The following is a 16,286-nucleotide window of genomic DNA, read 5'->3' as shown; positions in this document are numbered from 1 at the left end:
GAGGCACCGGAACAAGCTGTGGATGCTCCATCCCTGGGAGTGTTCAAGGCCAGGCTTTGAGCAGCCTGGTCTAGTGGAAGGTGTCCAAGGTCTAGTCCAAGGTGTCCCCATGGCAGGGGGTTGGAACTAGATGATCTTTAAGCTCCCTTCCACCCCAAACCATTCTATGATTCTATGCGGCCAGTGCGGGAGTGCTCCCCAAGCAGGCATGGCTACTGTGTGTGAGCGGTGGCCTTGGGGACCACGGGCTGGTCCCTGAGCTCCAATACTGCCTGTGAGCGTGAACGCTTGTCTTGGAGCAGGGTGATGGGAGCTGAGCTGCTGGTGGGAGTCACAGTAGCCAGGCTTTGGTCACAGAGCAAGCCCAGGGCCTGTTTAGGCAGCCGGGGCTGGGGGCCAGCAGTGCTGCATGCCAGGGGGTCACAAGGACTTGCTGCAGCACCCTGCAGAGGGGGGAAGTGCTGCCATTTGGTCCCCATGGCTCTGGCACAGGAGCTGGGAGCTCAAGCCTTTCTCCCTCCTGGTGCCATCCATGCCAGATCCCGCGGGGCAGCTCCCTGCCTGCTGCCACCCTCCTGCCTCGCTGCCCCTTCTGCCCACGGACACTTCAGGACACCGCTGCCTTCAGTCTTTATTGGTATAAAAGCCTTCAGCCTAAATTATATCAAAAACGGGGAGGCCTGGTTTCACAACGGATGGCTCAAAATGGCCACAAAAGGGTCATAAGTTAAGAGGTGCAATAAAAAAAAAAAAGGCTCCGAGGAAATTCCCTTTCAGGAGAGCAGTAATTCAAGTCGTAACTTCAGAGACAAAAGCCCCATGGGGAAGCCAAGCCCAGCTTGGACCTGCCAAAGACCCTGGCAAGGTGCCCCGTGTGACTGTCCCCAGCCGGGGTGGTGGGCACGGGGCAGGTCCCAGCAATGCCCAGAGCTCCGCGACCCTGGTGGGGAAGGGACACCAGGAGCAGGACACATTCAGGACGTCGGGAGGGAAGGCAGCAGCTCCCAGGGCGCAGGGGAGCCTGGACAAACTCAGGACCGGCCTCAAAACCAGAGCTGGCATCATCCCGGTGCCTGGTCTCCTCCTGCCACCCAGCTGGCAGCTCTCCCTGGTCCAGCCCCGAGGCTGCAAAGTCTGTTAAGGCACAACTCAACTATCTGTAAACATGGCCGTCCACCCGGAGGAGGGTCCGGTGAGAGATTCAAGTAAAGGTGGAAGCGAGATGGCAGCTCCCCAGCTGTGCCACCCAAGCAACTCCTCAGCCGTGGTGGTGGATGGAGCATCCTTGGTCACCTCCTGGCTGTGGGTGGCTTCAGGGCCACCTTCGGCGGGATGACCAAGGGGGGTGTCGGCAGGGGCCGAGGGATGGCCCGTCCTGGCAGCTCCTCGCCGGGGCACGTCTCCTTGCTCTTCAGTGCCGGGAGAGGTTTGCTGGGCGGCTTCGGCTTCTGGCGGGAGGAGAGGAGAGAACGGAGTTCCTCACCTGGGCCCCAAGGAGGGACCAGGAGGGGGACAGGGGGCAAAGGAAGGGTTCCCCCTCCCCAGTCAGCCACCGGGGCCACCCCACATGTCATGGGCTGGTCAGGCCAGGGGAGGCTGGGGGGATGTCTGAGAAGGACAGGCCACCCCGCCACGAGGCAGCGGTGGCTTTCACAGGGGTGGCTACCTGCAGGGGCCATCCTGGAGGGGCTGGACATGGCACCTGCAGGGTCACCAAAAACCAGGGTGAGTGGCCACCCTCCCGCCCTCGCCACAAAGCTGCCCCGCGCTGCGGCTCTGCTCCCCCGGTACCTGCGGGGCCGGGTGGCCGGACACAAGGGGCCGGGCGTCCCGCGGAGCCGCTGTGCTGCTCAGCAGGCTGGGGTGGCCGATGTCACGGCGGGACAGCTGGCGACGCGGGGGTCGCGTCCGGCCTCCCTCCTGGAAGAGCGGGTTGGCGAGCCCGCTGGCGGGCCCGCTGGAGGCCCTGCAGTGGGGCAGAGGGACGATGTGGGGCTGCTGCGGGCATCCCCGGAGCTCGGCCTGTGCAGCCGTGGCTCAGCCCCGCTGTGGGGCAGAGGAGAGGGGAATTACCCTTTCTGGAAGTGCCTCGTCCCCCTCCTCCTGAGGAGCACCACGCCGCTGCCGAGCAGGACGCCGGAGAGCCCCAGCACGGCCGGCACGGCTGCCCAGACCACGCTGCTGCTCCCTGCAGAGACCCGGCTGGCGTTGGGACAGGCATCCCCACACCAGGGACACCCCGAGGGGACGGGGCAGCGCCTACAGGCACCACCGTGCGGTGCTAACCCCCTCCCCACGGTCTCTCTCCCCAGCAAACTCATTGGGGCTGCCGTACCTGCTGCCACCCCTGAAATCTTCTGCTGGCAGTAGGGCGCTGCCCAGCCCGGCTCGCAGTGACACTCGCGCTTGTGGTTGCACACCTGAGGCGAGGGAGGAAAGCGTCAGGGCCACGGACGTGCCACGCTGCCCCGGCCCCGCTCTGGCAGAGGATGACCACACAGCGTACCCCGTGGTTGTTGCACTTGGCTGAGCAGTTCTTATTGCCGTAGACCAGGAGGTTCTGGCAGCGCCCGGCATAGCAGACCTGGGGGCAGGCAGGGGGGGCTCTGAGGCTGCCCCGGGTCCCCGTGGCCAGTGGCCACCCCTCCCGGCCGCCCCAGCACCTCACCATCTCCTCTCCGCACTTGGCGCCGGTGGGCACGAGCCTGAGCTTGGCCGCCACCTCATTAGCATCGTTGCTGGCGATGACCGCCCTGCACTTGAAGCGCCCAAAGAAGAGCGAGTAGGAGCCACCGCCGAGGACGGGGCTGGCGTTGTCGCTCAGGCACAGCAGCGTGCCGCACTTCACATCCCTGCCGGAGGAGCAGCCGTGAGCGGCAGGGGTGGCACGGGGCTGGGGAACCTCACCCGGCCCCACGGCGCTGCCACCGCTCCCCCAACCCCCAGCTCCTTACTTGGGGCTGCAGGGCCGCTTCCCGTACTCGGTCAGGCAGTGGAGGTGAAGGTGTTGCTCGCTGTTGTGCTTAAAGCAGATGTCAGGAGCCACCTGGGCCTCTGCAGGACACACAGAAAGGGTCACGCAGAGCCAGAGCCCGTGGCAAGCTGACGGCGCCCGGCAGCGGTGGCCGCGCTTTCGGGTCGGCAGCCACAGCACCCAGATGGGGATGCGGGATGCAGCCCAGCAGCACCCCGGCCCGAGGAGCCGGGGATCCGGGCACGTCCCCAGCACGTGGGGAGGGTGGGGAGCAGCTACCTGTGCCCCAGAGCGCGCGGCACTGCTCGCCGTGCGAGGGGCAGGCCCCGTTGTAGCAGTAGCCATCGCCGTTCTGGCAGGAGATGCCGTTCTCCTGGAAGACATCCTCCGGGCACTCGGCGCTCAGGCCAGTGCAGTGCTCGGGCAGGTCGCAGTCGTTCTTGCTGGCCCGGCAGAGCGCACCGGCAGCCTTCACCTGCACAGAAAAGGGGATGTCAGCGTTGCCTCAGTGCTCTCGCATCCCCAGAGCCGCGCAGGCACCACAGCCCAGCAGCACTCTCGGCTTTGAAACATCTCCCAGCACCCCATAGATCCAGACACGGCAGCTCGCGCCACTCCGGCACAAAGACATTTGCTATTGACCGAGCTCCTGCACAGCTCCTGCACCGTCAGACCTCGGCCTGGGTCTTCCCATAGTTAAATCTCTCCCCGCGGGCAACGCCTTGTGCTTTGCTTTTAGTCTGGAGCTGTCCCAGGGTCCTCTTCCAGCCCTGTCTCTTCACATCAAGGCATTTCTCACACTGTGTGCAGGAACCAGGGCATGCAACAGCTGTGTCTTGGCTATCAGGAACAGAGGCTGCTTCACCTGCCCAACCGCTTCCCACCCGAGATGCCGACTGTCCACGCAGTGAGCGCATCGTGTGGGAAGCGGGATTCCCCCCAAACCACTGGGTGCCTTTGGCTCTGAGCAGGCTGCTACAGGGGTCCTTCAGGCTAGCGACACACCTTGCACTAATGGGAAGCTCCAGAAGAGCCTGGGGCAGGGCAGTGTCCCCCCCGGTCCCCACGGGTGGCAGTACCTTGCAGTCCTGGCAGCAGTCCCCCCGGGCGCACTCGGCTCCCTCTCTCAGCTGGCAAGTGGTGGCGTTGCAGCAGCGGTCAGAGCACTCCTGCGAGACAGGGAGGGACTGAAACCCTCCCAAAAGCTCCCTGAAAGACCCTTCCCTTCCTTTCTGGGGGGGGGCCCAGCTGCCACGTCACCAGCGTGTCTCGGGCTGAACCATGGGGCAAAACCACAGCATCACCCAAGGCGTGAGCCATTTCTGCTACCTCTTTACCTCCATTACCAACACCAAACCAAAGGACGAGATTTTTTTTTTTTTTTTTTTCCCACCCTTTGCACATCTCCAGGAAGGAGGAAACATGAGGATCTCCATGCTCTTTGCATGGGAAGAGAATCCCTTCAGGTGCCAGAGCGGGGCTGTGACCCAGGGATTCATCCCAGAGACATCGTCTGGCCGTTTGTCTCAAATCTGCCTCCAGAGATGCAGTGATGGGCTGCTGGGGATGAGGAAAAGCTGGGCACAGCTCCTGTAAGGACAACATGCCATGATGTCCCCCTCCTTGGATCACCTCTTTGGAGGATATGGTGGGGGGATGTCCATCTTTCCTAGGCATGCTCCTGCTAAAATCACAGCCAGCTACATGAAAGGTTAGGGGGGAGCACACATCCAAATATTCTCCACAACATATTTTTGGGGAGGAGCATCAGGAACATAAGGACGATGAAACTTGCAAAGCTCTATGTCCAGGGAAAAGGCTTGCACAACCTTTTCCAAACCTGAATGGCAAGTTTCAGGTCTCTGCCGCCCACCCACCCCCCTGGGCTCTCAGAGGGCGTCCCTACCTCCAGCGTGCCGCAGTCGCACTGCTCTCCCCGCTCCACAAACTGGTTCCCGCACACCGGCCCCCCATACAGTTCATCCGCCCTGGGGACGTTCAGCAGGCAGCTGGTCCTGGGGTCCCCGAGGAACTGCCACATGTCCTGCTCGCTGCAGCGGCTGAAGAGCTTGGGGTAAACCAGGCTGAGGGGCACAATAACAGGCAGTCGTGAGCAGAGATGAGAGCCCACCAGCTCAGGGAGAAGCTGGAGGGCCACCAGCAGACTCAAAGACACCAACAGACAAAGTGCAGCTTCAAGTGAAGTGTCCACCCAGACCTGACCATCTCACAGGCTTCATGCCACCAGGACAGTGCTGGAGGACATCTCAAAATATTTGCTGCCCAGGGATATTCCCCTTTCTCCTTCACTCACCCAACACTTGCCGCCATGACACATCCTCCATCAGCTTTGGGGACAGGACAGTGGCAGCCAGCAATGTCTTCATCATGAGACATCCCCAGGTTGTGTCCCATCTCGTGAGCCATGGTGGATGCAGCGCCGATAGGATTTGCACTGTGGTCCTGCGGGACGAGAAGTGCAGCGTGGTTCAGTGCTCTTCACAGCATCTCCACGGGACCCACTGAGGCTGTCCAAGTGCTCAGTGCCAGGTCTCACTGCTGCCTGCAGTTCGTTCACTAACGCTGACATGCTGAGATAAAGGAAGACCACAGGTGGACTTCGTCCCATCAAGACCTCCAGGCTGGGCTCCCAGGGGTGCAAGTGAGCTTAGATATTGTGGCTACCCTGAAACGATGCTTTGTGGTGCTTCTGCACAGCCACAGGTCCCACGGCCAACCGCTGCCCCTCCAGCAAAGGGTGCCCTCCCTGGGGAGGGGTGAGGAGCACAGCCAGGGTGGCCAAGGAGCAATTACAAACCAAGTCCCAGCCACCTGAGAAGCTCTGTGTGCACTGAACTGCTCTGGGAGGCTCTCCAGGGCTCAGGCATATCAGAGCGTCCACAGGCACCCAGTTGGGTTTCCACAGCCACCCTTCCCCTGTGGCCTCCACGCTTCTCTGGGGCTTAATCGCTCAAGGGTTGGAGATGCCAGGGACCAGATCCAGCCCAAAGGCTGTGGAGGGGGAAAGCTGGAGACCAGTGGAGGAGAGACCCACTCTGGAAAACACAATGCAGGGAGCGCAGACCATGGGACTGCTGCTGCCCTCCCGGCACATGGCTGGGCAGTGGGACCCACCTGGTTGACACCACCCGAGTCCCTGGTGCACATCACAAGCTTCTTGGCGAGCCCTACGGTCGTGCCGTGGAAGTCTATGCCCCTGTGGGATTGAGATGCTGTGGCCATGTCTCCCGGGCAGCAGCAAGGCTGCAAGGACGGCGAGCTGGTGGTCCCCCATCCTTACGTGATCAGCTGGGCATTGTCGTGCGGCTTCCTCCGCAGCAGCTCGGCCTCCCGCCAGTGGAGGAAGTTGTCCAGCGTCACCTCTGGGTTAGGACTGACCACGATCTTGTCCTTGTGGCTCCACACCTCCAAGCCAATCAAGGCCACCCGCAGGCGAAGAGGCTGATAAAGCTGAGGCGGGAGACAGCCCAGAGGGAATGCTTGGATTCGAGTTGCATGAGCAGAATGAAGGTCCCACCTCTCCAGGGAACTGCAACCCCACCTCACTGTGCAACGCCAGCTCTGTTACCCCCTCAATAAATACCACAAGCTGGGGTGACCACGTAGACAGGGTTTACGCTGGGATTTCTGGGCTCCCTCTTGGACGGTGAAGGCTGGGATGCTGCTCCCATGCCGCCGACCAAAGCGTGAGGCTGAAGCCAGGCAAGCAGAAACCCACCTTTGGTGCAGTGTGTCCATCACCCTCTCATTAGCACCCACTCCAGCTTGGGAGTGGCCATGGGACATGCCCCCGGGGCTTACGAGAAGAAAACTCTCGCCCTTTCCCTTACGAGAGCTGGGAGGCAGCTGTCCCGTGCTCCTGAGGACCCAGGGCTGAGCTGCTTGTCATGTCCATTTTGCACACCATGTTGGCCCAGGGAATCGGTCCCCTTGTGGCAGCCCATCTACGGGCTTGAGATGAGCTCCAGCTCCATCACCCTACCCACGCCAACCTCTCCTCCACCGTGTTCGTGCCTGTGCTGGCACTGCGGGGTGTGTGGGAGCAGGGAGGGCAGGTCCAGACCCCCCGGGCTCACCTTGTCAACGTGGTTGACGATTTCCTTCATGCGATTCTGCACTGTGCGCAAGTCCTTATGTTTCCTGAACTATGGGAAGGACAGGGAGAGATTTCCAGGCTGGCTTCAACATCCTCGCTGCAGTGGATGAGAGTGAAAAGGCAGACACTGGCTCTCCCCTCCATCCCGTGCTTACCTCCTCGTTGTCCACGACCAGCACCAGCTCCACGTATCGGGGACCTTTGTGTAATGGAGCTGATTTCTGGAAGGGAAGAGGAAAGTGAGCACAGAGGGGCTCAGCTCGGCAGCTTGCCAAGCCCTGTGGTTGACCCTCTTGTGGGATGTGTTGCATCCTGGGGCATCTTCCACTATTATTCAAGGCTAGTAGGTCTTCTAGCGCTGCTTTCTCGTGTTACTTTGCTGGGTGTTTCAGGCATCTTCCAACACATAAGGAAAAACCAAAGCCTGCTACTGAGGCATGAGAGAGGCTCTGCAGGCATCACAGAGCTCATGGGGCGGGAGGATGCTCCTGCTAAAGGTGCAGGATCTGAGAACTTGCTCCCACCAGGAGCTGGGCCACTGGGAGCAACCCGTGTTTGGGTACCCCACCAAAAATGCCTGGGAGAGGAGCATCTCCAGGAGAAGCAATATGGCCCCACTCCTCTCCTGGACTTCACAGGACCTAGGCTCTTGCAAACTCAGCTACAGGAAGGAGAAGCAATGCAATCCTTAACCCAGCGGTAGAGCTTCATGGCTGCAGGAATTTTCGGCTCGTGGTCGTACTCGAGAGTGGCACCAGCCTCTCGGCACGTGCCGCGCTTGCCCCGCAGGTGAGCTGCTCGGTACACGGCGTGCTGGCCAGCCGCACGGCCTTGCAGGGGCTCCAGCAGGAAGGTGGTCTCATTCACCCGGAAAAACCCGCTGCCAAGAGAGAGGATGGGCATCAGGCAGGGGAGATGTCCGGCAGGACACACAGACCCCACATGCACCCCCACAAGTGCCTGCGGTACAAAACACAGCTGCCAAATCCCAGCTAGGAAACCACCCTACCCCTTCATGGTTCCCTAGGGCAGCTTGGATGAGCTACACGCCACTAGCGGTATGTGACAGGTCCTGCTGGCCACCTGGAGGAAAGCACGCTCGGTGCAAAGCCCCAGCAGCCCTTGGGCAGTGCGTGGGGAGGAGGTACGGGCTGCAGGAGCTCACACCAATGCAAGGGATGGGGTGTCTCTTCCCTGCAACCTCGCCTGGCCCAAGAGCACATCGAAGAGGTGCTGCAGGATAGAGCTGAGCGGGGCCATGCCAGGAGACAGGGAGCGATAGGAAACATGTCAATAGGATTTGGTTTTGGAGGCTGCAGAAGCACGGGATGAACAAAAGGACTGTCAGGGAGGGTGGAAACTGGCTGCTGGGCCGGGAGAGAGCAAACCGTGGCATGGCATCTATGGTTGCCCATTACTTTGGGCAGCAGAAACGTCCCAGGGTTCAGCAAGGAGAACTGCCCAGCACTGCCGGGCCAGGTTTAACACAGCATTTCTGCTAAGCAGCTCTGGCCAGATGCTGTCTGTAAGGTGTCCCATGTGCCCTGTCCGTATCATCCTTGACTCCTGTCCTGCCCTTGTACGTCTTGTCCTCCTACCACACAAGGATATCAAGCGTCCCATGTATGCACAAGCTGTGCGAGCCAAGGTCTCCACAGACACAAGCCCTGCTCTCAAAGTGAGGAGCTGGCTGCCATGCAGCTCCAGCAGGTGTTTCTCCTGCAAAGGGGTGTTTGCAGGTCCCTGTGTGCTTCAGGGACCACCCATCCTCCTCAAACACCCCATGCGAGGGACCCTTCCTCTCTCTTTTACTGTTTTGCAAGGTCTGGCTGCCAGCTGATCTTGAAGAGAACAGCAGAGTATGAATCCTCCATGGCAAACTGAGCAACCTTGCATGGACCTGGTGGCTTGGGTTACTCTGCAAGGATGGATTCTGCTGTTAAACGAAGGTAGACCCAGGGCGGCTTTTGAGGAATGAGCACCAGCATGGCCAGCAGTCGGTGGGTAGAGGGAGACACAGCTGGCCTGATGTACTGTGTCCTTTCCTTTCCGAAAGGCACTTGGCCACCAGCTCTAGGAGCTCGGTGTGGCCTGGAGGAGATGCTGGCTGCCTGCAAGCTGGTGCATCGCCACGAGCACGCTGCAGCACTGGGGTCAAGTTGGTCCTGTCTGCCCCGGGAAGAGCGGACGGATCTGGGATGTGCTGTGCCTTGCTGCTAGGGAGGGCGCTCCTGCCCAGACCTCCTGCCACGCTCAGGTTCTCAGCCTCAACCCGTGCCATGAGTCAACCCCCCAAAAACGGGGTCTCTTCCTCGGGGCAGAGCTGAGCTGTCCCTCCCTCACCTGGCCAGCCACAGTGCCCTGGGGAGCCGCAGATCCTACCTGAGCCCGCTGCAGGTGCTGATGCTCGCTGCTGAGTCGGCATATCCTCGCACGTGGCCCTGATAAAAGCAGTGATCCTGCGGCCGAGAGAGAGGAGAGGTGCAACGGGGGTCTGCGCCAGCCGCCGGCACAGCGGGACCCCACAGGAGCGGGAGAACTGCGCTCCCCGGAGCCAGCCCCGTACCTGAACGTCCGGCTTCTCTGTGACCTCTGTGCCGTCGGCAGAGTAGTGCGTCTGGGTGTAGTGCTGCCCCAGCAGCTCCCTGCGGGGTGGGAAGGGGCATCAGCAGTGACCCCGGTTTTGGGGAGAGGATGGAAAGCTTTGGGGATGAAGTTGGTCACGTTGGGTACGGTGGGCTCGTGACATCCCTGCGTGGGTTTGGCAGGGAGGGAAAAAATGCAATCTTTTGCTAGCGAGGGTCTGAGCTGAGGGCTTAGATCACTGGTGTGGTGACACCAGATCTTGGAGAAGTGATGTTCATGGCAAGGGTGGGAATCGATCCCCCCCTTGGCTGTCCCACCCACACTCACTTGTTCTTCTCCAGATGCAAGAGGTAGTCCCTGCCTTCAGCACGAACGCTGTAGAGGACACGGTCCGGGTAGATGCTCTGCATGAAAGACAGATTACAGCACAGACCCACCGTCACCAGGAGCAGGAGCTACAGAAGAGAGGACCTCTTGGCCCTTGTTCTGCCCAGAAAGGCGATGGGGTCTGCATGTGCCCCGCTGTGGGACAAGGAGCCTGGCCGCTCACCCTGGAGGCATCCAGCAAAGACACAGGAAATCAGAAGAGAAGAAAGAAAGCGTATGAGCAATAACACAAATCCCGGCACATCCTGAGATAAAGAACAGGTCACCAGCAATGAAACAGAGTCAGCAAAGTCTGGTTTCCCGTGTCTGACACATGGCTGCAGATGGCCGTGCCAGAAACTGAGGTTTCCTACTCATCAGTCACAAAGCTGCATTTTTGGGGACTGAGCTCAGCACTTACTCACAGGCTGAACCACAAAGATCCCCAGTGCCAAACGGCTCTCATCAGCTGAAACTTCCTTATCTTTGACTGATCTAACATGCAACATCACAGCTAGACAACAACCTTCTCTTGGTTCTCATCTGAGAGCAGATTCTGTATCACTGTGTGCCAGATCCCACGAGCATCACCCTAGAGCTGGTGGAAGGGACCTCAAGGCATCTCAAGTCCAACCTCCAGTCACTATGGCTGGGTCAGGGTGGCCGTGGCTCAGCACAGGTGAGCCCTGAACCCCCAGGATGGAGATGTCCCTCCAGAAGTGTTTCCCTCTGGGACATCTTGCAGTCTCCATCTGCAGAGGTTGAGCCACAGACCTCCTGAGGTCCCATCCCACTGGGGCCACTGAGAGAAACAACAGTCCCTTGCGTGGTGTCTTGCATCAGGCTGCACCCCTGGCACCAGGGACCTCCTTAGTCACCGCCACAGCACAGACACCTCTCCTGAAGGCACATCCGCAGCTCTTATGGGATGCCGGGGTGGAGAGCTGAGCAAAAGGCAAAGCGAAGGTCTCTCCCAGGGCCAGCATTCCTCCTGGATGAGGTGTGCAGCCTCTCCCTAGGGAGGATGACGGCACCTGCCCTCATACCACAGCTCAGTGCTCCGGGGGCATGATCTGCAGCTTGGGATCAGCTGCGGCCAAGCGGAAAGTCCTGCTGACTCAGTCACAGCGGGGCCAGGTGAGGGGGTTTGCCCATCACTCGGTCACCCTCAGTTCTACCCGGTTCGCATTTCCAACCTGAAGCGATGGGCTGCCGGCCATGGAACACCCTCTCTGTGCGCTGAGCAGGTTGCGACGAGCCTGCTGGGTGGCCAGGCAGCCCGGGGCACCGCCGGCGTGTGGGCACGCTCACAGGTCCCCAGCACATTCTTCTCTTATGAACAGTGTCTCCCGCCTGACGTGGACATTCTGTCCCGTGTCCACCGACAAAGAGATGCTTTGTTATTGTTGGCAGTGCCGGAGCCAGAAGAGGTCTTAGGAAATGGCAGGAAAGCACTTGGAAGGGGGTGGAGGGTCAGAGACTGTCTCCTGGAGACAACCGCAGGGCAAGTTAAAAAGAAAAAGTCCTGATACAGCTTCTCTGAACCACTCCCTTCCTTATTAGCATGGTTTGCGCGAGGGCTCCAGATGGGAAGGCTTTGGGAGCGCCGGCAGCTCACTGTGCCCTGCCGACCCCCTGACCGCGCTGAGCAAGCGGAGCAGAGCCATGGCCACAGCACACAGACAGGAGAGATTTCTTCCAGCTGCTCTTACTGAGGGACCCAGAGAGCTTGCAGAGGATCAGGACATGATGCCACCGTCCCACCTCAGCAAAGGGTATTTCTTCCCTGGGTGGGAAGAGGCGGCGGGTCTCGCTAGGATGTGAGGGATGGGGCTCGTTGCACCAAGCCATGTGTCGGTGGAGCTGCAGCACAAGAGAGGAGGAAAATAAGGTGGGTCACTGGGCCACCATCGTCCCTTGCTCCTGCTCCATCCAGCCCCACCGCTCGCTCTGCAACGTCCTTCTGCCTCCTGCAGAGGAGCCTGGCTGTCTCCACCCAGGCACAGGACTTGCCTCTCTGACTCCACTGGCTCTGGGACACGGTGGGGCAGACCAGCAGGGACGTGCGAGCACAGGTGGGCTGGTAGAGAAGCCAGCAGCTTGCAACACTGGGTCTTAAACGGGCAGGAAAACACCCTCCGTTTCAATACAGCTCTTTGAAACACTGGAACGTGGGGACGAGAGAGAGGTCACTTCTGCAATCAAGAGCATGTACCTATAGATCTTTTTGAAGGCCCTTCTTGCTCTTTTTTCCTGTCCGTTTCCATGAAGAACTCAGGTTTGCCACATGCCCTGTTGTGCCCCTCCTAAGGGTGGGTGGGAGGAGGAGACCATGGCCCGTGGGAAGGCTGGAATCCCAGGAGATCCTGTGCTGCAGGACCGAGGTCTCCATCCTGTCTGCAGCGCTGAATATTTTGATTTTAGCACAGCCAGAAAGAAGCTGACCTGCTTCAAATCTCACCGGGCAGATGCTCTACTGGACCCACCCCGCCTGTCCCAAATGCTCTGACTCAGGAACCAGCTCTTGGCCCATGCCCAGCCCAGCCAGGGACTGCTAATGGAAAGCCACAGGAGGAGCTGGTGCAGAAAACCCCTGTCCAGCTACCCGTCCCCACTTCAAAGAGGGGCTTGGTGGTGGTCAAGCCTTGCTGAGAACCTCCCCACTGAGGTTACCGGGACAGCAAACGCAGCTTCTGTGGAAGAGGAGGAAAATGGCTTGAAAGGCAGGAGACCTCATACCCTGAACACGGCAGGTTTGGGAAGGACAAGGATCACCCAGTCCAAGCGTGGACCCAGGTGCCAGCCAGCTGACGCCACCCACGGCTGTCCCAGAAGTACGCGGCTCGAGGCGGGTGCCTTGTCCTGTGCCATCGAAAGCAGAGGGACCCCAAGTTGGGTGCAGAGCCGCCCGGCGCACCCGGCACAGATGGTGTCTCTAAATAGCCTGGGGAATGTTTATCTCGTGGACAAGTTTAGGTTTCTAGAGCAGAGAAAACAGATGCTTTCAGGGAGTGTTTTTGAAGCTAGCTTATCAGAAAGGGTTTGAATCACAGATGAATGTGCTGTACAAAGAGTTTACTAGGAAATAAATGTCCCTGGCCCAACCATCTCCTCAGGTGTTAAAGTCGGAGCTTTTTGGTCCTAGGAAATGAATCCATGTATTTGGCTGAATTGCAAAGTGTCTTTGAGGTCAATGCCATCATCTTATGGACATCAACTCCAAGCACTCAAAACTCCTGAGTCAAACCCCATTCCTTTCACCAAATTACAAGGTTTCCCAAGAAAAATAACACTGGCTTGCTTTCATGTGGGTTTCTGCAGCTTTCTGATTCTTATTTCCCTTTCCCAAAGGACAAAAAAAAAAACCCAACTTCAGCAAACACAGCAAGAAAAGTGCTTACAGCTCAACGAGGCTTTGCAAATCCCTCCTTAAGCAAAGACCAGATGTCACAAGATCACTGCAAGGCTTCAAGATGTGTCGCCGCTGGGTAACGTCTCTGAAGAAAGCACTAGAGAAAGCAGCGCCCCCCCCTCCAAGAGTCTACCCCACTGTCTGCAGTTCCTATTTTGACGTGAAACAGTCCAGGAAAGCTGATCTGATCAACTGTTTCAAGATGTCCACCCTCTGGGATGGAAGCAATGGAAGAAAATGTGCATCGGGTTATTCCTCTGGCACAGGCCTAAGGGGGTTCAGCTCCAAGTCCAGTGGTGGGCCAAGGGTCTCTGCTGATTGCAAACCCCTCCCTGGACCCTCTGCGAGGCAGCCAGGGCGGCAGCAAGCCAGTATTTGGGAGATGACACTACTCACCGGTGCGGCAGAGAGGTCCCTCTTGCCCCGTGGTGTGGGCACCTCACACGGCGTCACCATCTCGTACTTCTCGACATGGGTGAGCTTCTCCTCCAGCCTGGCAGTGGCACCTGGGAAAAGTCGAAGAGCTTTGAGCCAGGATACCCAGAAACAACAGAGCCAGAGGGTAATGGAAGTGGCCAACATGAAGGCGCAGGGAAGAGCCAAACCAGGAAATCCCAAAATACCTGCTTGCGAGAACAACTCCCAGATAGGCTCCAGCCTCCCTGGCCCCCATTCCCACAGGGTGCTTAGCATCACCCATGGGTGAGCAGGTCCTTTCAAGGCTGGAAAACCCCACTGAGACCCTGGTGCACAAATACAGAGGGAGATTTTTCAGCTCCCTGTCTGACGCCACACTTTGGGACTTGCAGCCTGGCAGCTGCCGGGGGTCGTGTTTCAGAGAACGGCTCGAGTCTGGGCTGGCTCAGCTCTCCTCCCATCCTCTTTTTTTGATGTCAGAAGGGAGAGATTTCTGTGATAAACCCTTCGCCTTACCCATGGGCCCCGAACCAGGAGCTCGGCCACAGCCAGGCTGGTGCTCCCGGGGTCAGACGGGGCCGGTGAAGCCCCGGCGAGGCGGCGGCAGAGCGGGGTGCTCCGTCTGCGGGTGCCTGGCAGCCCTCGCCCACGGCACCAAGTGGGAGCCGGGAGCCTCATCACCACCCCCTCGGCCGGCTGAGTCACCAGTTCCCCCCCCGGCACGCCGCAGGCTGGCTGTGACAAATTTCCCCTCGCTCACAGAAGCCTTTACATTTACAGGAGCCGAGGTGCCTTTACGTAACGGCGGGCGCCCCTTCGGTGCAGGGTGGCAGTGGGGGCACGGCGGGATGGAGGTCACCCAAAGCGTCCCTCTGCGAGTGGAGCCACCGAGGGCAGCGAGGCTGGTCCTCCAAGCCCCTTCCTCCGCCCTTTGCGCTCCAGCGAGCGTGGGGAGGTGATGCCAGCGCTACCCGCCTAATCCTCCGAGGATCCCAGGACTTAGCCTGGCAGACGAAGCAGCCAAAACCTTGCCGAGCTGTCCCGTCCCAAAAATCCACCCCATACACCTCTCGCACCTTGTACCTCCCCTCCCGTGCCGCTTCCCACGCGTGCCCTTCATTCTTGCGGGGAAAAGCATCCCCCGACCCCGGTACCTCCAACCCTGCCCCACGGCAGGAGCCCTCCGGGGAGTCGGGCGTTTGCCCCGAGCCCCAAAACTTGAGCACGGCTGCCCGCCCCGCCGGGTCCCCGCCCGCCCCCGCTTACCGTGGCCCAGCAGCAGCAGCAGCAGCAGCGGCGGCGGCGGGACGAGCGGCGGGGCCATGGCTCGGAGCTGCCCGGCCCGAGCGCCGCCGCTCCGGCAGCGCCGCCCGCCCGCCGCGACTCAGCGCGACTCGCCGCCCCGGGGCGGGACGGGGCGGGACGGGGCCGCCCCCGCCGAGCGGGGCTGGGAGAGGCCGGAGCGGCGGGGAGGGTCCGTGCGGTACCGGGGGTGCCTGTTGGGTCCATAGAGCCCTGCGGACTGTGCACGGGGCATCGCGGAATCACAGAACCCCAGGCTGGTTGGGGTTGAAGGGACCTCTGGAGATCACCCAGTCCAACCCACCTGCTCACGCAGGGTCACCAGAGCAGATCACACAGGATCACGTCCAGGCGGGTTTGAATGTCTCCAGAGAAGGAGACTCCACACCCGCTCTGGGCAGCCTGGTCCAGGCTCTGGCACCTCCCAGCAAAGAAGTTTCTCCTCGTATTCAGATGGAACCTCCCGTATTTCAGTCTGTGCCCGTTGCCCCTCACCCTGTCATTGGGCACCACTGAACAGAGTCTGGTCCATCCCCTTGACACCCACCCTGAGATATTGATCCCATTGATCAGATCCCCCTCAACTTCTCTTCTCCAGGCTGAACAGCCCCAGCTCCCTCAGTCTCTCCTCATCAGAAAGACACTCCAGACCCCTCAGCATCTTCATAGCCGCCTGTCGTGGTTTAACCTGAGCTAGCAGTACAACCACAATAGTCGCTTGCTCAACCCCCACTCCCCACAACAGGGGAGAGAATCAAAAGGGAAGGGAGAAAATTGGCTTGAGATAAACACAGCTTAATAAAATAACAAAATATTAATACACTACTAGCAAATATGTATAAAAAATAGAAATAAAAGATACTCAACAGGTTGCCTAGGGCAGTGGTAGAGTCACCATCCCTGGAGGGGTTGAACAGATGGAGATGAGGTTCTCAGGACATGGGGTAGTGCCAGGGCTGGGTTAACGGTTGGACTCAATGATCTTAAGGGTCTCTTCCAACCCAAATGATTTTATTTTCCTATGATTCTACGACTGGTGGTCTACCATCCTCTCCTTAGCTGTCTCTCTCTCTGCCAAGCTGGAGGAGCAGCTTTAGGCCACCAGTGCAAAG

The 16,286-nt window shown here is 59.6% G+C and overlaps 1 protein-coding gene across 1 annotated transcript; it reads right to left on the bottom strand.

The window, feature by feature from the left end:
• Positions 1-1,289: 1,289 nt before the first annotated feature.
• ADAM8 (ADAM metallopeptidase domain 8) lies at positions 1,290-15,196 on the bottom strand. The gene is made up of 22 exons (XM_065639273.1): positions 15,139-15,196; positions 13,852-13,961; positions 10,005-10,081; positions 9,658-9,736; positions 9,474-9,550; positions 7,785-7,971; positions 7,247-7,312; positions 7,072-7,140; positions 6,276-6,445; positions 6,110-6,191; positions 5,289-5,437; positions 4,881-5,058; positions 4,054-4,143; positions 3,254-3,449; positions 2,955-3,054; positions 2,669-2,852; positions 2,507-2,584; positions 2,336-2,420; positions 2,074-2,188; positions 1,774-1,966; positions 1,667-1,705; positions 1,290-1,448 (listed from the first exon to the last, which is right to left on the bottom strand). The coding sequence occupies exons 1-22, from the start codon at positions 15,194-15,196 to the stop codon at positions 1,290-1,292; spliced, it is 2,541 nt and encodes an 846-aa protein (XP_065495345.1).
• Positions 15,197-16,286: the final 1,090 nt, after the last annotated feature.

The sequence above is a fragment of the Caloenas nicobarica genome, chromosome 7, assembly GCF_036013445.1.
Source record: "Caloenas nicobarica isolate bCalNic1 chromosome 7, bCalNic1.hap1, whole genome shotgun sequence".
NCBI lineage: Eukaryota > Metazoa > Chordata > Aves > Columbiformes > Columbidae > Caloenas > Caloenas nicobarica.
Note: the sequence above shows the minus strand (reverse complement) of the source record. Positions and strands in the feature narration are given on the sequence as shown.

Bases quoted from the DNA above. Each gene is read 5' to 3' on its own strand.
- ADAM8 (XM_065639273.1), bottom strand. From the start codon at position 15,196: ATGGCCCCGCCGCTCGTCCCGCCGCCGCCGCTGCTGCTGCTGCTGCTG. The intron at 7,972-9,473 runs GTAGGATCTGCG...CTCTCTTGGCAG, and splicing joins AGCACCTGCAGCGGGCTCAG to CGGGTTTTTCCGGGTGAATG. The intron at 1,706-1,773 runs CGCAGCGCGGGG...TTGGTGACCCTG, and splicing joins AGGTACCGGGGGAGCAGAGC to CAGGTGCCATGTCCAGCCCC.